The 21,791-nt window shown below is 41.2% G+C and overlaps 3 protein-coding genes across 4 annotated transcripts in view; all 3 read right to left on the reverse strand.

The window, feature by feature from the left end:
• Positions 1-113: 113 nt before the first annotated feature.
• LOC145439208 (protein Spindly-like) lies at positions 114-10,737 on the reverse strand. Of its 2 annotated transcripts, XM_080316703.1 has the most exons (12): positions 10,513-10,737; positions 9,580-9,839; positions 8,715-8,844; positions 7,976-8,065; positions 7,265-7,398; positions 4,587-4,656; positions 4,383-4,520; positions 3,376-3,464; positions 2,017-2,198; positions 1,736-1,813; positions 1,599-1,676; positions 114-769 (listed from the first exon to the last, which is right to left on the reverse strand). In XM_080316703.1, the coding sequence occupies exons 1-12, from the start codon at positions 10,735-10,737 to the stop codon at positions 483-485; spliced, it is 1,761 nt and encodes a 586-aa protein (XP_080172829.1). In that variant the 3' UTR covers positions 114-482. The 2 variants fall into 2 exon arrangements, with proteins under 2 accessions (XP_080172829.1, XP_080172830.1); XM_080316704.1 differs by lacking the exons at positions 1,599-1,676; positions 1,736-1,813.
• Positions 10,738-10,776: 39 nt separating this feature from the next.
• LOC145439209 (protein lin-9 homolog) lies at positions 10,777-14,014 on the reverse strand. Its single transcript, XM_080316705.1, has one exon. It carries the CDS (start codon positions 13,306-13,308, stop codon positions 11,689-11,691), a length of 1,620 nt encoding a protein of 539 aa, XP_080172831.1. The 5' UTR covers positions 13,309-14,014; the 3' UTR covers positions 10,777-11,688.
• Positions 14,015-14,534: 520 nt separating this feature from the next.
• LOC145439197 (piezo-type mechanosensitive ion channel component 1-like) overlaps positions 14,535-21,791 on the reverse strand; it is a 46,232-nt gene continuing 38,975 nt past the window's right edge. Inside the window, 13 exon segments of the mRNA XM_080316687.1 lie at positions 14,535-15,326; positions 15,876-15,965; positions 16,724-16,904; positions 17,374-17,456; positions 17,518-17,643; positions 18,112-18,287; positions 19,178-19,270; positions 19,329-19,517; positions 20,037-20,184; positions 20,250-20,408; positions 20,887-21,017; positions 21,146-21,232; positions 21,297-21,444. Coding sequence (XP_080172813.1) covers positions 15,164-15,326; positions 15,876-15,965; positions 16,724-16,904; positions 17,374-17,456; positions 17,518-17,643; positions 18,112-18,287; positions 19,178-19,270; positions 19,329-19,517; positions 20,037-20,184; positions 20,250-20,408; positions 20,887-21,017; positions 21,146-21,232; positions 21,297-21,444 — 1,774 coding nt within the window. The 3' untranslated portion in view covers positions 14,535-15,163.

Genomic DNA, 21,791 nt, shown 5'->3' on the forward strand with positions numbered 1-21,791 from the left:
GACAGGAACTTCGAAAACTTGAGACATCAGACACAAAAGCAGATGGGTTAGGTAAATTCATACCTCAACAGCTGCGATGCTACCATGTTTCAGTACTTTTTCAATGAAACCCCTTTGGAATCAGAGTGATGATAATATTAAAGAAACGGCGTAAGAAGAAAGGCAGTGAAAAGAATTTGATCACATAGACAGAACAATAATGCAATACATAGGCAGTGATTACAGAATTTGAATTTCGCCACATCCAGCGTTAGCCCCATCATGGGAACACTTTTACACACCATTACTTATGACAAGCGCAAAAACTCGGAATAAACAGGCGTTCGCGGTGACGACGCTCTGCAGCAGTAAATTGGGGCAAAGAACAACAGAGCAAATGAGCGAGAAATTGCAGTGTGTGAACCCAGGTATTGTCTCAACGCATCTATCGGTCTTTGTAAGTTAACGTGGCTTCAGTACAAACATTAGCAAAATGGGTCCTTTCACTGTTGCTTACAATCAGCCGTGTCTATCGTATTCTCAAAACCCCGCCTCTTTTGAGGTTTCCCCGTTTCCTTGCAGTCACTATTCACATTGGCTTCCGTTTTCACGTCTTCCGTGATTTTGTGCTCGATTGTTTTTTCAGCCAGAGGCTGTCGGCCGTGTTTCGTGCTTGTGCCTTCAGACACACATTTCCCTGCCGGAGCTCTGACCTTGGGTGTGTCGCCGGCCGGGGCTTCGTTTTCTTTGTCTGCGTCTTCCAACTCTGTTTTGGACGAGACATCTGAAACTGTGTGATATCAAAGTTGATATAAAAGGAACACGAGCATAAGGTCTTTTGATGGGTGGATAGAAATAAATCGAGAAATCGATCTGACAAATGACTACGTGTCAGAATACCAAATATTTACATGCATTCCTCGTTAGAAAAAAAAGTGTGGTTGGTCATCAAGGTGGTCAAGTAGTAATCAGTGGTACTATAGTGGTAAAGTAATGTCGTAACTTCCTACTCAAGCACAAGTAGATAGCCTAAAAAACAGAAAACGGTAGAGTAAAAGTAGTCAAAAATCACAATCAAAGCTACTTGCGTACTTCGAAAAAGCAGAAGTACGTAGTTACTGACGACATCTGATTGAAACTAAACTGTTTCATAGGGCGCTGCGGACGCACTGAGATGTCAACAGTCACGGCCAGTGGTCTTGAATATATTACAATATATTTATCTGTAGACTGCAACGTCCGATAGGCGCATAAGTACCAGGAAACGCCGCCAAAATATGTGTCACATGATCGCATTCGCAACAATACACAATTGTCTCGGTCAATCTGAACCTGTCAAAATGTCTGATGTGTACGGTAACTTATACTTTGTTCCGGAAGATGAGCAGATGAGCTATACCTTTTTTGAATCCAATAGTAATCTATTTTACACCCATGAAAGATTGTTATGAAACAAGCACCCCACATACGACACCAGAGTGAAATGCACGTACGAAGATATTAGGAGCGGGACACCAGATTGTAACGGTTGAGTCACTTGAAAAGGGTGCCTATCTGAATAACTTTGATACTACTGAAATTTGCTTCTGTTCGCAGAAAAACAGTACAAATAAGTTTACCGTTCTCATTATTTTCGGTACTGTCCGTAGATGGTTCGTTACCGCAAACACGCTCTTCGAAGCGATTGTTATTCATTTCTGTAGGCAAAAGAACATCAATGAAACACAAACAAGCAACGATAACAAGCAGCATGTACCGCGGTCACTTTGTGGATAGGCTTCTCTACAGGGCAGTTTTTCTGAAGCGAACGAGTCCAGGTCCATCTTCTTACCGTCTACAAGACAAGCGAGCGCACTCAAATACATATCACCGAACTCAGGTGAACAACAGAATATTTCAATGCGGACCGAACTTCATGATTCGGCCACAATATTTAAAGATGTACTAAACCCAAGAGAAATTGCACGAAGTCGCGATTTGAAATTCAACGAGGGGGCGCAGAATCGCATAGAAGAGAGACGCAAAAATCCAGAACACCTTCATGGTTCATTTTCCATTTGTCGAATTCCAGCTGGAGTCGGTACCGGGCCGCGTTGGCCGCGTCAAGAAGCTTGCCCTGTTCGAAAATATCTTTCTGCATGGCGGTGACTTTCTTGGCTTCGAGCGTCGAATAGATCTTGTTGAGTCGCAGCTCTTCGCGGACCTTTGCCAGTTCGTCACTGACGCATATTGACAGAGAATTAAACACAACGGAGAACATTTCTTTCATCGCAGCCAAATCAAGCACGCCGTGGCTACGCTACACTGAAATGACGATTTTCCGTTTACTCAAATGTATGTTAATTTTCAGGCAGTTACAACTACTCAAAAATGCTAGCAGAGCATCGAATTGGCACAAAAACCAATAGTGAATAACTCAGCCATACTAGTCTTATTTTCAAAACGACTCAAATCACGCAGGTAAATTGATATGACCAAACAATAGCGTTGGGACCACGGGAAATCCTGATCCCGGGATCCCAGGATTTGCAGCAATCCCGATCCCGGGATTATTCACAATGAAATCCCAGGATTTGTAAATAGCATCTACCAAGGCTTACGTAGCACAATATCTCTTCTTTTTGTAATGAAGCAGTGTCACAAACTCGGCTGATTGTCTAAAACTGTGGTTTCAAACACGCGGCCCGCGAGAACATTTTTTGTGGCCCGCGTCGACATTTTGACTTTTCAAGTATTCGACAATATTTAACTGGAAAATTTCTTATTTCGGAACTTGAAAGTCACTCTAAAACCACTCCAAAAACCTGAATCGCTATCACATGTCAAATGTACGCTAGCTGCGAAATTATAATGCGACAGCTGTTACGATGACATGGCACATTTATCGTCGCGCATGGTGTCTAACTGTCCATAACTCATTGTTTCGCCAAGTTATGCCAAGCACAACAATATTTTTAATAAAATATTTAAAAAAATATGACTTTTTCGTGGCAAACGTGAATATTACAATAGTGAATCAGATTTTCACAATGTGTATGGAATGCCAGTCTGCAAGGTCCGTCAAATAAGGCCTACTTGGAAAGACACATTATACCCCTATTTGATGCAGCGGCCCACCGCGTCATCAGAAACTACGAAATTGACCCGCGAACAAATTGAGTTTGAGACCCCTGGTCTAAACGATGATACTCTTGATGCTCTTATGTTTTTGCATCAATATTACAAGGAATTAGGTGTTGTTTGAGTGACTTGTATGTGTATTTTACTACTTTTCCAATCCCGGAAAATCCCGGGATTGAGAAGTGAAAATCCCGATTTCAAATTTGATCCCGAAGTCCCAACCCTACCAGACAACAATAGTTCAACGACACCAGCCGCTAGACAGTAAAGCCTCACTTTTTCGTTTTCAATTCATTCTCCATCATCTTCGCAACGGGCCCACTGTCTCCCAGGCGACTGTTTTTGGCCTCTTCTAGATTATCGACCTGAGATATAAAAGGAAGACGATATGTAAGCTTAGTGGGTCAATCAACCACAAACCGGCATATAAACTTCTAAATAACGCTGGAAACAAGGACACACGACCAGCTATCTGAAATGGCCACTCGGGACATCATGAAAAGATTTTTCTGGACTGAAGTAGAAGTCGAGCTAATCAAAGTATTAGGATTAGCTGACAGGCTTCGTAACCTGGAAGTGCGGTCATGGGGGTATGAGATCTTCCGGAATCCACAGACACACGAATATATTTCAGACGTTGATGCGAAGTAGATTTAGCGATAAATCTCTTCAAACGCGTGTGTAAGGCGCTTTTATACTCGAGCTAAATTACAACAGGACATAACAATAGTCCATAATCGCGGCACGGTGTGGAGCGATATCCAAACGTAGTATTGACTTCATGGGATACACACTCGCAGCCAGGGTTGTAATGACTCGAGTCACGATTTTCTGAGGACTAGACTTGACTCGAGTCATTTCCTCAAAATACGGAAATGACTCGACTCGAGTCATTGCGCATGACTCGAACCAAGTCATATGACTTGAGATTCAGACAGCCAAGACCGATATTTCATTGAAATTTCGAAGAAAAATAAATTAACCACACTAATGCGACCAGAAACTGCTCAAAGTGAGGAAAATTAGTATGTTATAAATGCGAACCATTACATATCACCAAACAGAGTGATAAAAAGTGGATTTAACATGACTTTAACTGGAAACTGATCAATCAACACAAGGACTTAGACTCGAGTAATAATACCATGACTCGGACTCGACACTCTCTTCGCTGACTTGGACTCGGACCTGCCAAACAGACCCGCGGCCTGTTCCAGAGAGGTCATGTCACAGAACCCCAGCAGACAACATTCAATCCCAAAACAACACAACGTATCACCCACCAGTTCACGCAGCGCTTTCAGTTCCGACAGCAATTTCGTATTCTCTGCCCGGCTGCTAGAGAGAGAGTCATCCAGTGATTTCACCAGACGCTCGTCGGTAGTTTTCGAACTCGTTTGAAGCAACGTCGAAATTTGCATCTGTCAAAGAAAAACGCAAAGGCGTTTGGGGATCGAAAACAGGTCGACGAGGTAACCTAAAAATACCTTCAACTTCAAGACATAATGCCGCAGTCGGTCGTTTTCACGTTGCGTCGATTTGTATTTGGCGGAGAGACTGAAAACGGAACGACTGACAAAATCAGATTCAGCACGCATTCAAATTTCGCATAGAATATTTGAATCCCACAACGTGCACCCAAGGTTGCTCAGGCGTTCAGCACTTGCTGCACACGGTGTACTGAATTTTACGTTGGAAATGGAATGACTGTAATTAACCCTACTCCCGCGGTCGGCCTCCAGGCCAAATTTTAATGCATCAACCAAAAAGTTCATGAAACGCGGACAACGGGACTTGAACCAACGCCCAATATATCGCCGTGATCAGGAAATAGAAGCCTAACCAACTGAGCTACTCAGAAGGCTCAGGCGAGAGAGGTGACGATGATATTGAAACCAGTCTACGCGATTTCTCAAAAGTGAAAGAGAAATTTGTTTTTCGTTTTCCCGTGACGTGATACATAATCCTTCCCATGGTGAATGACCATGTAGTTGTCTTACATATCAATTTCGGCATTCAAACCAGACATTACTGAGCTTGAAATCTTTACGCAGCCGAGCGCACCGCCAGTGGGAAGTTTTCGTTATAAGCGTTACTCACGGCCGCCGCTGATTACGTCATCGCGATAGAGGCAACGCGCGTTGTAATTCGTGTTTGTTTGGCTATGCCTGGTCCAGTTATATAAGTCCAAATCCATGTTACTGATCTTATAGATACTATTGATCGTACATAACTAACAAAATATTCAATTTGCAACTGCACAAGGCCATCGTAAGTAAATATATTGCCTTGATTGACACTTCTCATAGGCGCGCGATTTCTCTTGTTGCTTCATTTCATATCAATTTGAAACGTGTTCTACACATCGAATGTCCGATACAGGTTCGTCAGTATATGGGCATATGATCAACATCAATTCATTGAAGTCTACAGTAACTTCGTATAACATATAAAACGGATGATTCAGCTGTCTGTATGATGTTGTTATTACAGGCGCAAGTACCGTACACTCGCGCCAACTTACACACCCATGTCTGCTGTGTTTAGCACTGGCGTCGTGTAACTTATATAAGACCAACCTTCGTGATACTGATCTTGTTGAAGTGTTATGGACTGCATCTAACTATGTGTGTGACATTCAACTGTATAAGACAATCGTAAGTGAATGTATATGGCCTTATGCGGCAATGCTCATACGTGCATGGCTTTTTTCACGTAACAGAATATTGCTTTATTTCCCACCAATTTGAAGCGTGTTCTATCCAACTAATTCCCGATATTATGGTTGCAATGAGCTCTTGCGATCAACAACTACTCTAAAACGACAACTGTGTCTGCTTACGACCTGTAGAACGGAAGATATAAGGAATTATAAGATTAGCGTTCATTCAGGCGAACTGAGCTTGCGGGAAACGTTTTTCTGTATTCAATCTGCATTTTGAACAGGTTATGCCATAAGGCAATGGGTTATATATAGCTGGTCGTATGCGTATCGACAATCGCTATTTATAGAAGATCATTGTAACCGTTTATGACCCCTACAACGCAAGATGTCGTTAATTGATTGAAGCGTGTTTGTGAAAAACTGTGCATGGATCCTCTAGGATCCACCCGCAGCGAAAGGGTTAAATATGAAAGCCATGCATCAATATTGTAGTGGATGGAAAAATGAACGCTTCACTGAATACGAGCGTGAATTGTAGCACTTGGTGAATTTGAGATTGGAAATGTAATAGCTATTATTATTATTATGAAAGCTGCATCAATATTGTATTAATAGATTCGAAAATTTGTTTCACTGAATCTAAGCATGGATCGTGATATATGGCACTTTGCCAGGGAAGGTTAGGGATAGGATCACTGGTTACAGCAGAGGTCTCAAACTCAAATGTACTCGCGGGCCAATTTCCTAGTTTTTGATGACGCCGTGGGCCGCAGCATGTATAATAGGGATTTTCGATGCATAATTTCCAAGTAGGCCTTATTTGACGGACCTTGTATATATACAGGCATTCCACAAACACCGTGGAAATGTAATTTACTATTGGAAAAATATCACGTTTTAAAATATTTGAATAAAATTGATTTTGTGCTGGACCTAATTTCTTTAATTAATGAGTTAAAGACGTCATACGAGTGGATGCACCATGACATCGTAAAACTGTCGGGTTATTATATTGCAGCTAGTAGGTAACTTTGACGTGCTACAATTTTATGTGGAATATTTTAAAATGTACTGAAGATTGATCTGATATTAGAGCATTTGAGCGGTGTGGCCTAATCCCGGTTTTGATATAGTCGTGATAAGCATAAGCTATTGTTATCGCCAAAGTCAAATTAAATCAACGTTAGATTTTGCCTTCCATTATTATTGGAACATATCAATAACAACTTAAATATAATCATTATTGAGCCATTGTAATGTGTTTCCTAAACTTTTTAGCGATCGTACCCCTTCCTTCCAATGAGATTTCTCGTAGCCCCTGTCTATTTTAAACAAAATTGTTGCGATTTCAGTGATTTTTATAGTAGTTTTTGGATGAACTCCAAGTTCTTATATCTAAAAAGGATATGTCACTTGAATATATGTTGACTACTTGAAATTTCAAAATGCTCTCGCGGGCCGCGTGTTTGAGACCTCTGGGTTACAGCATCAGATACTTACCCGATCGCTATTTTCTCGGCGTGAACTCTCTTATCCTCCACTTCTGCGAAGAGCGAATTCCCTTTGGTGCCGATGCTGCTGGTTTGCCCGGCATTTATCTTCTCTCGGAGTTCCGTGTTCTCTTCCCTACAGCTCTGAAAACCGGCAGCACCACCATATCAACAAATTTCGACCGATCTTCGTATCAAGTCACTACTGCGAAAATATGACGGCTTCGCAGCCGTGATTCCAAAGAGTTTGTTTTCATACACACAGAGGTGGTGGCCATAGTGGTAATTACGACAAGAGGTAGCAGGCAAGACATCCGGGTGCGTGCCTATTCGGTATCTGAACCTATATAATTGATAGATTCTCGTTCGCAAACCAACCGTGTTCTATCCTGCATACATTTTTGTGGAATACCCGTATTTTCCAGTAATCTGAACATCGATGATCAGAATTCCTCAAAAGGTCCTAGCCTTATGAAGTTATTTGGTGTGTTCCATCTGTCAAATGCGCATTATCAAAGCATGTCAGTTGCAGTAAAGAATTTCCTCCCATCTCTCATATCTTTAACGAGATGACGACAGTTTATAAACCTTTTGTACGAATGTCTCAATATTGTATCCATTAAAAATCAAATGGCGATTTAATAATAATATTAGTGATCTCAAACATGTCTTTTACTTCATTAATCGCATCCACGTGAAAATATGAAGGGGTAAAACATACCTCTATCATTTCGTAACAAGATGACAATTCATTTTGTATTCTTTCTTTCTCATATTTCCAATTCTCCTCCTTCATTTTCAACGATTCCATCTTGACAACAAAATAAGAAATGAATAACGGAAGCTTAGCAGTGACGAAATTGATCGAACAGTGGTGTGGGGATGCGGCATATTTTCACGCAAGGCAATAGAAAATACCAATATTTGCCTCTTTAATTTAACACTTGTGGCAAGCGGGTATTTCTTTACATGCGTATAATCATTACAGGCAAGCGGCCAATATGGTTCAACCGTTACACCGATCGTCTCATAGGTCAGATTTTGCAGACGAGATTCCTGCCGGCTGTCTCTCAGAACTTAGCCATTGGCGAGCAAAAACCAGTGCCAGCCCCATGCTCAGGTAAATGGTTGGGCAGGGTTGTGGTAGGAACGGCGTCAGGCATAAAACTTCAGCCAAATCATCATTCAGATCACTGATACGTTATGGCAAACCCACGCACAGGCTAGATTATTGCTCAAGTTTAGATGGGGTCAACTTCACATGCTAATCTCACTACATCTATAGAGAATCTAAGATAGTAAAGATATTTCGTTTGCATGGTTACAAAGGAGATGAGTGTTTGTGCAGTTAAAATGAATTAACACCAATGTTAACCAAGGTAGCTTTCACACCAAAATGATTGGCTGCCACAGTGAGTCAACTTCAGTGCATTTTCATGGTAAAAACTTGTTCATCTCACCTCGCCCTGCAGTTGTTCGACGGACTGAGTCAGTTCATGCTCTCGCATCACGGCCTCCTGTACCTCCAACTTCAGGTTGCAGTTTTCGCTTACGAGTTCTGCGTATTCGCCTTGAAGCGTGTCGTTCAAGCTGGCAAACAAGGCGTAAAGGATCAGACTTGAATAGCTCGAATAGGTCAATGCTTGTACAAGAGTCAAGACGTCATGAAATTTACAAATTAAATATGTGTGGCACTTCGTAAGGCCACGGTGGCTAAACTGAAACACCGCACAGTGTCAGCATAGAATGAAGCATCCTGTAAGTTCTAAATAACCTACTATAGGTATCATGGAATAAAAATGCTTCGATGTCTATCACGACAAGAGAGCATTATTCTGTGAAAATCAGGTGGCATGACAAAGGTCTTGATTTTTGATATATATGACAATCGGTTCCTAAGGTAATGAGGACCAAGACGTTGGTCCTGCATGGTTCTGCGAGTTGATGGGTGGATAGTAGGCTGTGGCGCCATATTTTTAAAATACAGTCTGACTATTATGAAGAGATACCGAGTCTGAAACCAGGCACCAGTTAATGCAAATCTTATACCGGCTAGTATCATAGTACTGCTCTTGCAGCGTATATACACACTCTACAATTTTCAAAGTATCCATCTCCAATCAACTGCTACCCTACGTCCAAATCTACTTTGTGAAACTACTGACCTACATACTTTTCACAATTGATTTTCTCCTTACACTTGAAGCATTTTTGACCTGTCCCGGGAATCACTATTTCTACTTGTAATTGAGTAGAATTTCATGACACCAACTACTTTGACCACTTCTGTATATTACCCAAAAACTATTAAAAGTGCTTACTTACCTGGTTTGCATAGAGAGGACTTCTTTTTTCAACTTAGCGAGTTGTTCACTCTTGATCGCGATAGTGTCTTCACGCTGTGCGCTAGTCAGTTTCTCTTGTTCCAGCAAGCTGTTGGCATCGTGCAGTTGCTGTTGAAGCGCAGCAAGCTCGGCGCCGTGCTGCCTCACCAGGCGTTCCTCGAGCTTGAGACGTTCGCTTTGCCAATTATCACACTCGTCCTGAAGACTGGACTCGTATTGAGACGCCAACTTTTCGTGCACCTGGTAAGGAATTGGGGGAGAAGGTTTGAAACAACACTGGGGTCCAGTTCTACAGAATTCTCTTAGCAGCGGTATTTCAAACGACTTGCTGGCTATTTTTCCAAAACACGAGTACAGTGGTTGCTTAAAGACGAAATGAATCAAATTAAAAATGATTCTGTAGATATGATATCCCTATTTTATTATGTGTATTTTATATGTAAATATTTTGGCTCATGGGCAGGACAAAAAATTCGGGAACTAGCTGGGCCGGATATACAACAACAATATAGAATTCGCAATGATATCGAATTCGCATCCATGGTATAGGTACTACTAAGGTTCAGTAGCCATCAGTTTTTTTATGACAGATTACCTGAAAGAAATTTATTGGTGTAAAATTATGATAATACGATATGCACAAGGATTCAATGTGACGGTTGAGGTTACTTCGATTCGTTCGCATGACCGGAATTAGTTACTAGAAAAGATGCCATTTCTTATGGATCCGTTATCCAGGTTAGAAGTCTTAAAGTAGGCGGACATCCGTATTTATAATTCCTGAGCTGCCTTCATATAGCACGGCTCACGAATTTGTAAAACGACACCGGGCCTGCTTCTGAGCGACCTTGACCAGTATGAAGAGGTGGTTCGAGTAGCCGCCGCCAAAAGTTTTCTGCGCAATTGTACTTACAGAAAGTTTATTCCTCAAGGTATGATTCTCTTGCTCATAATTCTCAACCACCGCCGATTGTTCCTTTCGTAAATTTTCCAACGCCTCCTCCAAATAGATGTTCTCAAGCCGTAGTTTTTCTGCGGTTTTAACGGCCTTATTCAGAGCAACGTCTTTCTGTTGCAGATCCTCCATTAGATTTTCTTTATCTTCTGAAAGTATGTCGCCAGCAGGCACGGTTTCCATCGCTAAGCCAAACTTATACCTATTACAGTACAGTACCACTTTTCCCTTATAACATAAGAGAAAGATAAAATTTTCGTTAAATCATATGGATTGTCACAAATACCGCTGCCGACGAGAAATCAATGAGTAAAAGTGTTTACGGCGCTTTGCAAAATAGATATGCGCTCCTCTCACTGTTTAAAACATCCCAAACAATGCACGAGCGATACATGAATAACAATATCTAATATCATGAATTTCAAAATCTGTATCCGAACCATTAGGATGATTTGATATCATCGTGTCCCTGACCCTATGTAGAACTAAAACTGATGCACACAATCTGGTTCACACAAATGTCAAAGTTCTATACAAATCACAGTAGAGCAAACACGAGTTCCTCATTCTGAAGCAATTTACATTTTCTACTCCTGACACATAGGCACCTAAAGACAGGATTACACGGAAGGTCCAAGAGTATTGCAAAGCACGATAATTCGCAAGGTAAACTCTGGGGCATGTCACATCAAGACACATGCATTCGTTGAGGGTATGGATATGGTTATGAAGATGGATTAAGGCATATATGATTCGAAATCGCAAACGGTATAAGAAGTCATCACATTGCTGACCAGCGAAAACTATCGACTAAAATTGAGGGTTTGTGCCTAACAAAACACGATAAAATGAAATCATGCAGTGCATTCTTAACCCAGTCAGTAGAGCCCCACACCACACTCGATTGTAAGGCACCAGATAAATGTATTCAAAATCTCAACGAATATATAGCAGATGCATCCATTCAAGCATATGAACTCAAGTTTTGGCTTGCTATGATGTTTGCATAGACTTTTTCAAACCATCTACATCCAACAGGTTAACATCATGAAGTGCCAATACGCTATATTTCAATTCACATGTTCTTTGGGACAGAGATATACGATGGTATTCAAGGGTTGCTTTGAGGGCCAATTATTTGCAAGCTTGATTCATACCGCTTTGTATATGAGCAATGTGAATTTCGACATTGTTTTGAAAAGATTCCGTGTTCTCGTTCATAATTTTTTGTTTGATATTGTTCATCGTGTCTGTAATCGCTTTGAACTCGAACGGATTGGCATTGTTCTCTCGTAAAAACCGTATTTGCATCATAATGCCAGTTAATTGTTTCACTAAATTAGTCAGGCTGCTGTTTTTAACGGCGTTTTTTCCGTTGGTCGTTTGATTCTTGGAGTCCACCATACGGTCCGCGGTATCCATGGCCGATTGCCGAATCTGAGAGACTTGGTCGCAGAGTATCGTACTCTCAGGCGATAACTCCTTACAGAACTTCTGTATTCCCAATATCAGAGCATTGAGATCCTTGTTCAACCTTTCGAGATCGATAATAACGGTCGCGTACTTACGCTGGAACTCGATCGGCAAAGTTTCGCCGTAAGACTGACTTTTCTCGGCTTGCGAGTTCATCTCTTTTAAAACCTCCAGATTGTCTTTCTTGATGGCTAAAATTTTCGAGAGACGGGCCACCTGAACCAAAAACGTAACCGGGAATCCGCCTAGAGTGCCACCGGGAAAGGATGCTAATTTACTACGAGCTGGTGACTGACCTAAAACAGGGTCATATTCTATCGGCGGGCTGTTGTAACCATCATGAAATTCAGATTGCATAGGCGAGAACGCGTTATACAAAGGCCGTTTTCTTTCCATTAGAGAATGCAGCTGGATTGTTTCTTGTGGTTCCTCACTTGCGACTTCAATATCAGGCACTTCCCTACTTCCGATATTCCTCCGATCGAACGTAATCCGGTATGATGAGTTTGTGACATCCACAGCGTCGATTGTGCCAGTGAATAGCCCTTCGTGCGCGCCCCGTAACCTGGCCGTGACTTTAGTCCCGAGAATTAAAGACATCGGGATTTCTTTGGGGAGATCGCTGAAGGTAGCATTGTCTTCAAGAACATTTTTCCTCTGTTGCAACATTCGAATTTTTTGACGCTTGCTCTCTAAAGCGTTGCGTTCTTCCGCGAAAAACGCTTCGGAACACCGCCTCGGTTTGCCCATAATTCTTCTGATTTTTGACCAGTGAGCGCGCGTAAGACCTTTTTTACTGAGATTCGGAAACGATTCGTTTAAACACACGATGAAGTCGCTGTCGCCTTCAAAAAGACAACGGTCTATGTTGGAGTAAAACCACTCGAAAATGCACATCTTATGAGCTTTGGGCAGTTTCAAGAGATTTTTCAGTCTCACGCCGATTTTTCTGGCGGTAACGCGGTCAGGGGCAGTGTTTGAGACGTTATGGGAGAGCATGGAGGAAGAAGTGGCTTGATCCGAGTCTATCGGGTGCATTCTATCGACGCTGGTGACACTTTCGACATCCGAAGATTCAGGTTCTTGTTTTTCAGATAAGCTGGCGAGAGGGCTGTCTGTGATTTTCATGACTTTTTTCTTTCTGAACTTCCCCTCCTCTTCGCTGGATACCTCGTCGTCGCCGTAGTAGATCAGTGTATTCCGTTTTCGATTTCTTTGAGGTCTGTTCGGGGACATGTTCAAATTCGACTCCCAATTCATGGCGTATGAGGTCCTCGTCATAAGCCTTGCGAGTATGTGGAGATGAAAACTACAGTAAGTATGCCTTAAAACGAAATCTCAACAATGAAACAAATGCGTAACATATTCATCTTGGATAACTATAGTAATTATAGTTGTCTAATTATAATTGGATTAATTATAGCAAAAAAATGGTATAATTTAATTCTAATTCAACTTGCGAAATGTTTCTATAATAAAATTTCAATTCTATTCTAATTATTTATTTTCCTGAAAAATGCTCCAGGAAAACTGTACACTGTGAACGCGAAATGAGGCATAGGCTTATGCAATGAACTTTGATACGAACTGAACTGTATTTTAGTATGTTAGTATTTCTTTCAATTTAATCCAATTCAATTGACGAAGTTTTGAGAATTCAGTATTTCTAATCTAATTTTATCAAAAGCTGACAATTTTCCAGTCCAACTGTGCCTCTCACTAATTGACGTAACAAAACACGGGTAACGATCTCGAAATATATAGACGTCACTTCTCCCGACCAAATTGCCTACCAAGAGTAAGCGCATCCACACCTGGGTCTCTTTCAACCAACTCAGCTGCTATTGTGTCAAAGAGCGTACAATCTCCTCATCGCAAATTAAACTGCTACCTACTGAATATGTTGTGTTTCCAGGTTCATCGAATACCCTAGATTGCAGAACGGATTTCGCGCGTAACCATTTCCTTTTTCTCTTGACATCTAGTAACCGGACACGCTCCAATGCACACTCCCAACGTAGATTTATTGTGTCTTGCCAGACTTTGTTCTAAATGAAGTCAGGAGGCAAATAGACCAACAGCAGTCGGAGTTCTTGCGGTATTCCAGAGTTTGAATACTGCAATGGTACTAAATACGGATATGTGCATCAGTGAGAATGCGTTTAGTCTTTGGATCCACAACGAGAGTCTCTGAAAACGACACTGTATCTCTCGATAAATATTTAGATACCGTGATCCAAGGGGGATTTCACGCGGTTTTTGTCACAATCTCACTCACGAGAGCGATGACAGCTAGTCCCAAAATCTAAACTGTCGACAATAGTTTAAAGATGTTCAAGTTGAGGTAGTATAAAACACGATCACTTGAGTAAGTAGTGCAAGCGGGCAAAAACCTACTTGAGTAAAAAGTACTTCGTTACTAACGACCTCTGATAAGGACATGTCTGAATTCTAACCTGATTTGCTGTCAGCCTGCTAAACTCAAAACCACAGCTTTCCCACAGTCACACCTCTCACAAATCACTAATATTTCATGCCATTATTGCTGAACACATGCAGCAATACAAATTTTCAGAAGACCGACATGCACAGTAACGCGTCAATAACAAAAATGGCACTTGATTTGTCGTATGTGATACGACTCCGCTTACTTACAAGACAGTGCAAGATTCGAGCACAATGCACTAATCCCAATAAACGTTGGCACAATTTCACTACTAGAGGACAAAGAATGACACTAATATTCATAATTCAATTATACAATCCAGAGTAACAAAGGAATTCAGTTGAATGTCATGCTGCCTCAATATTAACTAGTAATTTAAGAAGATATTCACGGTAAAGGTACACTTTTACAAATCATAGTTTCTGGTGTATACAACATACTGTAGTACCATGTCAAAAATTGTCAGTTACACCCACACACCAACATATGAGAATGCGAAAACAGCAATTTGTTGAAGATTCATCGGCTCATTACGAACATGATATGGTGAACTATTTTAATAAGCCATGGATTGAAGTGAAAAACAATGTAATGCAGGATGACTGAGGCAATGAGTAAGAAAAAACAAATCGTCTAATGCAACTGATCAAACTATAGTTGAAATAATGTCTTCGAACGATTTCCCTTTTTTCAATCTTGCTTCGGCCGCGTCCGCTGTATCATAGTTTCTGGCGACCGATACAAGAAGATAAGTTTGGCATACAGATCTTCCTCCAGTTGAAATTCTCTCTCCTCTCGCACCAGATAGATATCGAGACAGATTTGCAACACCCTTTCAACTCGCGGTAATTCTCTGAAAATGGCAAATTATTGATGAAATACACTGTAAGGCATGTGAATCGATTTCATAAAGCTTTGAACATTAAATTTGTAGATATGTAGATGATATATTTGACCTGAAGGTATCAAGTATAGAGCTAACAGGCAGTGGACAATCCGCTGTTAGTGCATACTTCCGAGTACATGCTATGGCACTGCATGCTATGGCTATGTTATATCTGTAATTCACAGACTCGGACATTGCGGAGTTATTGATATTAATCCAGTGATTAGGGTTGGGCACAATAGGATACGCACGAACGTTCGTGGAAACGATATAACTGGGAATTTTGATGGGATGTACCCAACAGCATTTTTATTGTGGGACATATGCAAACTTCGAAGTCATTCAAATCGTTATGATATCATAATCACTGGTACTTAAATACTCAAAGCCTGACACTTTACTCCATATTGAATCTCCCAGGTATTAGATTTTTCCCATACCTACCAGTGGCTACATAGAACCTCTAGCTGAGTTCATATAGAGAGATGAAGAAGAATACTGCCATTGACTACTTACTGGAACATGATAGTGTTTGTGTTCCCAATCAGTATCGACCTCACAAATCTTCCGACGACAAGAACAATGGAAACGTACAATCCAACGATTCTGCGAACGACATTGAACAATGTCAGTATTATTATGATACATATGTATATTGGAATAGTGGTGGTGCAGTTGCATAATACTTTATATTCAACAAGAGCGGCTAGTTCGATAAGATCTCATGGTATTTTCATTGCAATGTACTTAACGGAGCCGATGAGACTGCTTCATTTGATAAAATTATATCCAGTACAATGATGATGAACTCTTTCCATGATATGAACAACTTTTGTGACGATACACATCTTGGATAAGAAGTGTAGATCTTTACGAGATGTGACACAACAAATTTAATAATTCAAGCCAAAATCCTAGATCGATGCACAGATGGCAGTAATACAAAAGATTTACAACTAGAGATTTTGAGCTCACAATCAAATTTGGCCAAGTTCCCATCTCGAAATTGAACATCATCAACAGACAACAGTGATCAGTATCATCATTATTTAGGCGTTCATATTGGTTTTTATCAAGTTTTAAGACTGACCTATTCATAGAGCGATGGAAGCATTTTGAATTCAGCATTTAACCTACGATGGTATCGAATGGGAGTTGTGTGAACAAATGATTGTGATCCCTTCATGTTTGTCTTCTAATTTGATTAATTATAAAATGACATTCTTTTTCCTTCCCAAACTGCACAAGACGAAGCATAAAGGAACTGTCTGTGATGACATAATGCGGGGAGTAGTATCAGTCCTGTTCACGGCCTTGCCATGCAAGCCGCTCCCAATTTTTTATAGCATCGTATCACAACTTACCCGTAACCAACGAGAAACGTGAGACTCGAAGAGGAAACTTTATCGCTCAATATTACAATCTCCAACGAAGAAGACGCAGTGAGCTGCTCTGATGATTCGTAAATGCGCCACCACGACGTTAAGTTATCCCTCTCGTCGTAACGGATCGTCATGTTTGTATCGACAAAAATGAGAGAGCGATCTAGGAAAGAATCGTCGTTGAAAATAACGCCTGACAAATCCCCAGTACCACAGAGACGGCCAATATAACCGACTAATACTATCTGAAAAGCATCCTCAGTACAACTGCTTCCACTTGACGTATCAGTTTTTTTAAGCGGTCTGGGAGGGTCAGACTGCGTGTTCATCGTGAAATACTTGCTTTTCTCTTGTCTAGCTTCGTATCCTAGTTGGTTAGGCGTTGAAATTCTGAATTCAAGGCTATATTACTTGTTGGTTTCGAATCCCATTAAGGTCGTGTTTTTCAGTTAGCAAAATTTTCGGGAAAAAGCAGCCGGTTAAGTATACAGTTTACAGCATTACTCTTAACTTCTACTCGAGTACCAAAGCTGACTACTTCAAACACGTCTGGCACTATTTGGCAAACATAACGGATGTAAGCTGAGTCAATAAAGTATTGTGTGAACACATAAAGCAAAGTCAAAGCATACTTGTCGAATGAAGCTGATACGCCGGCAGGGACTTCGTCTTTTCGCTGCCGTAGATATATCTCGGGAAAAGCCCAAGTATTTTTCTGCGACAAAACCGTGCCATTAACCGCAAAGTAATATAGCACAAGGTTGACGAGGTCTTACGCGGGCGATTCGACGACGCCAGGAGTTTTCAGAAGGTTGTACAACTGCAGCCGCGACGGATTGCTCTGGTTCAGCTGCACAAGGTTGTTTCCGATGGATTGCACCACCGCGGTTCTTTCTGGATTTCTGCAAGAGATTGGGGATGACAATCACATCATCTCAAAGCCGGAAGGTGATGACTCGACCAATATGACTCAGGACATTCTAATATGACTCGATTCAAGTCTGGTGTATCGAGGCCGATACTTGAAAAATAGGCTCAGAAACGTCTTTTATCTGTTAAACAGAGAGGAACTCAATGAGGAACAGTGAAAACTATGACTTGGACTCTTCGGTTGATATTTACTCAAGTCAAAACTATAAAAGTAAAATTGACTTGTGACTTGGAATCTTGTGACTTTGTTACAACCCTGGTTCTTTAAGAAGAAACTAATATATCTTTTTACGCTTTGCATTTTGCAGTAGAGAGAGCCATTGTATCACGGTAACTGGATATATATTCGAAAATTAAACCTGTTTGAGGTGGGACTGGTCATTAGTTCCGAAGATTCACCCTGAAATCCCAAAAGTGGCGACGCGTGGTCAGATTATTACCTTGACAGAGTCCATTCGAAGTCGATCGACACGGTACTGGAGCTGTTACTGTTGAGTTTCTCCAATAGCGTGTCCCTTTGCGGTGGACTGATGGCCCACACAGTCTTAGACTGTCCGTCAAATCGCACCGATACAACTTGAGATGCCGTAAACGAAGACAGGAAGAGAGCAGCTGTCTGTGACATATACAAATGTAGAGTTCGACCTATATCTGTCTCCCTAGAAATATTAGTACCGGCCATCTCTAGCCGATATTTAGTGGCCCGAATGAAGTCGTCACTCTTATAATTGTTATGAGGGAACAGAATTCAGTAGTGTTGGATTGGATTACATTGACAATAGGAGTAATAGTTTCTCATTCACTGGGAGTTTTATTGCAAATTAATGATAAGTATATCTGGCAGCATTCTCAAAACCTACAGAAAGGGACCTAAATCTGAGTTTTGTTGACATCCCGCGAGTCAAGCATCGCGCATCGAAAATAAATGCATTTCTAATGTTAGTATGCTATGTTTTTATGCACATGCATGAAATAGAGAAGGGTTCATACAACCAGTTGTATGCTACGCAGTTATGATAGTCAATGATTCAGAGAGGTTGATGTCGCTGAAATTGTTCTATCATAGTATTTTAATGCAACACTCTTCGTTTTTCACACTACACTTGAGCCAACATCCCTGATTTCAATCGGTTTTCATTCAAAACAGGTATCCATGATCAACACAGCATCACTCACAATGCTAAAATGATCAATATCAAGAGAATCAAACCTCCTGTTATGCTTACGCACTTACGCAGTGACTGTAACCATTCCTATCACAACGGCTCATAATCACCCAATGAGTACTACTATACAAGATTTACCAAATGATTCAATAGCAAAAGCTATTGCAGTATAGCACAGAAATTACTCCCAAGTACCGTCAGAGGCATATTATATATTATTTACGCACATATCGGAAGCAGTATTGCATTATTACCGGCAAATTTGAGGCGGACTAAGGGCCCCAGTCCAAATCTCAACTAATTGAAATTGCCGATATGAATAAAAAATAATTGAGCATACAGCGTCCTTGGAATACTGCTCCACGAGTGAATCGAAACGCGACTGGCTCCACGGCTGAATACTGTCAGCGTCGGCAACAAGTTGAAACAGCGGCTAAAACACATTTCAATTAGTCGAGGATTGCAATCAACGAGATAAATCGTCGACTAACTTCGAATGTGTTGGCCGTAATTTGAATGGAAAACTGAGTGGGATTGTTGGTGACTCCGCCGATGGTCAGCGCGATATTCATGAAGAGCAGGGGAAACCAGATGATGGCAACCAGGAAAAACACAAGCAAGCCTCCCTCTAAGTACTTGATGAACTTTGATGTGGCGGTCGCCCGCGGCGATGGGTAGTTCTGAACAAGAAAAAAAGAGTCGGTGAATGTGTTTGATGATACATTTCTATCGCAGTGTAAACGCACAATTCATGATCAAGAAATTAGCAAGATGGATTGCAAACATGCTATCAAAAGAAAGATCCAAAGGCGATCAAAAGCCGTTAGAAAGTACTCTACTTTTTCGAAATACCGAAGTATGTTCTGCCTACTTGCCCACAACGACGCAATTGCTGTACTAAACTATTTGAAAATTGCCAACAACTCGCTTCAGATCAGTAATAGTAAAGGCGACTATGACTTTTTGAACAAAATATGACTGAACAATTTAGCGACATTTCACAGTATAATAGAATCTAGCATACAGTGAAATTGCATTTCTTTCAAAAAACAAACTGAACGGTCAAAATCGAGTCAAGGTTGCCTTCCAGAAACCTCAATAGAACCACGCATAACAGGCGTAATATCACTATGACAGAATCATCAACTTTCTCAAGCTCAAAAGCTGATGGTTGAGTTGAAAGCCGCTAGCCTGTATACCTGCTCAAACACGCGCCAGCACTTGAGCTCGAAAACTTCCGCGTAAATCGCGTGGAACTTGAACCATTCTCCCGTGCCCATCGTCGTGTCGACAAACATCCAATCCATAATCGCCGTCAACTCGGCGAGGAAGGGAATCATCCGATACCTGCGTCAAAAGCATACAAATACTGCAGCAGCCCATAAACCGATACTTCAACGACAAGGTCATACCCTTTGAAAAGGAAGAGATTTGCCGTGCCGTAGGCTTTGGTCAGAAAGTTTCCGAGCACACGTTTCGGATATCCGCAGCGTATCTGGTAGGACGACAGCAGGAAGTAGACCGCTTTGAAGAAATACCAAGTCTGCGCGACATGATTCGTGTAGAACGGGCTGAACGACAATGGTAGGTGCAAGACGTGTTTATTTGGTTACCAGGTAAGATTTTTTATTCCACAGTATCGCGAGCACATAAAAACAACTTGACTAATACATTTAAGAACACATTTGCTGACTTTTGGTGTGCCCCTTAGTGGCACAATGTGAAGTAATATATCAATATAATGTATAAATACTTTTCATTGTGCTGTTAACTCTTGTTAAGGGGCACGTACAAAATCTTCACATGAAAAAGTTATGCTGCAATGAATATAGTCATGAAAGCGATGTTCAATTTTAGTACCGCCAGTCACTTATTTGAGTAAAATCCAAATTATATCCTGACTGTAACGATGGTAGAAATCTATCCAAATCTGCTGTCCCCTATTTTGTAGCTTCCATTTCATGATTCAGTCACTGTGAAGAAACCTTCTGGGTGCAACATTCTTGAAGGACCCGATACTGGCAGAAATGCTCGAAAAAGGCGACATACCGTTCGTTGATCGCGGGAAGTATGAAGAACATCCAGACGTGAACGCCGATCACCAGGGCAACGTGGAAAATGAGTTTGCCGACGAGATTTTTGCGGAGATACAGCGCCCGGTCGATGAACATCATCGCAAACTGAAATAACATTGAGGCACTTGACTCGAGTCACTGATCCAAAATGACTTGACTTGGACTATGAAGAATACTAAATGACTCGGACAGAAATTTTTCGAGTCTTTGCAATAAGAAATGAAAAATTTCACCTGAATAATAAGCATCACCAAAAATCCAGTCGGCACCCTGTTCGCGGCAATGTTCGAAACGACATCAGTAGCTTTGGACGCATATTTCTGCGCAGAAAAATGAACCAGGTATAGAACACATACGTGACTTGGAACACAACGTGCAACTCACTCCAAAGGCCCAGTATCCGAAGATGACAATAATGAAATTGATGACGTCGCAAAGGAAGATGTAAATGTACACGTCGGTGACCGCGGCAAACTGCTGATGCAGCAAGCGGTGGAAGAATCGGTAAGGAGATGTCAGAACGCGCTTCATCCTGGAGCAGATAACATGGTTACGTGACTACAACTAACAATTATATTTTCGATCGAGCTATTTTATGCCTAACAAACTATTTTATGGAAACGATGATGCCAGTGAGATTCCAAGTCGTCTCCAGTATTTGGCTTCTGAATCTGCCAAGATATCTGGAATTACGCAAGGATTCCAATCAGCATGTTGGATATCTCATATGCCGCAACAATTCGAATTTGGCTACGTTAGACATCGCCGTAAACTCGGCCCCAAAATGTCGTCAAAGTAGTTATCGTTGGAGCTCAAGTATTGTTAAATTTCTGCTCAAATATAAGTAGAAGTTCAATGATTTCCCAGCAAGTAATCCAG

Source organism: Botryllus schlosseri, chromosome 5 (genome assembly GCF_051294905.1).
Source record: "Botryllus schlosseri isolate E-star chromosome 5, Bs_hap1, whole genome shotgun sequence".
NCBI classification, from domain to species: domain Eukaryota; kingdom Metazoa; phylum Chordata; class Ascidiacea; order Stolidobranchia; family Styelidae; genus Botryllus; species Botryllus schlosseri.

What these genes read in the sequence shown, in the direction of transcription:
- LOC145439208 (XM_080316703.1), bottom strand. Translation starts at nt 10,737, where the DNA reads ATGGAAACCGTGCCTGCTGGCGACATACTTTCAGAAGATAAAGAAAAT. An exon ending in GTCCTCTCTATGCAAACCAG is followed by an intron (nt 8,845 to 9,579) that starts GTAAGTAAGCAC and finishes CTTGTTTGCCAG; the next exon opens with CTTGAACGACACGCTTCAAG. An exon ending in ATGGAAAATGAACCATGAAG is followed by an intron (nt 1,814 to 2,016) that starts GTGTTCTGGATT and finishes CTTGTCTTGTAG; the next exon opens with ACGGTAAGAAGATGGACCTG.
- LOC145439209 (XM_080316705.1), bottom strand. Translation starts at nt 13,308, where the DNA reads ATGACGAGGACCTCATACGCCATGAATTGGGAGTCGAATTTGAACATG.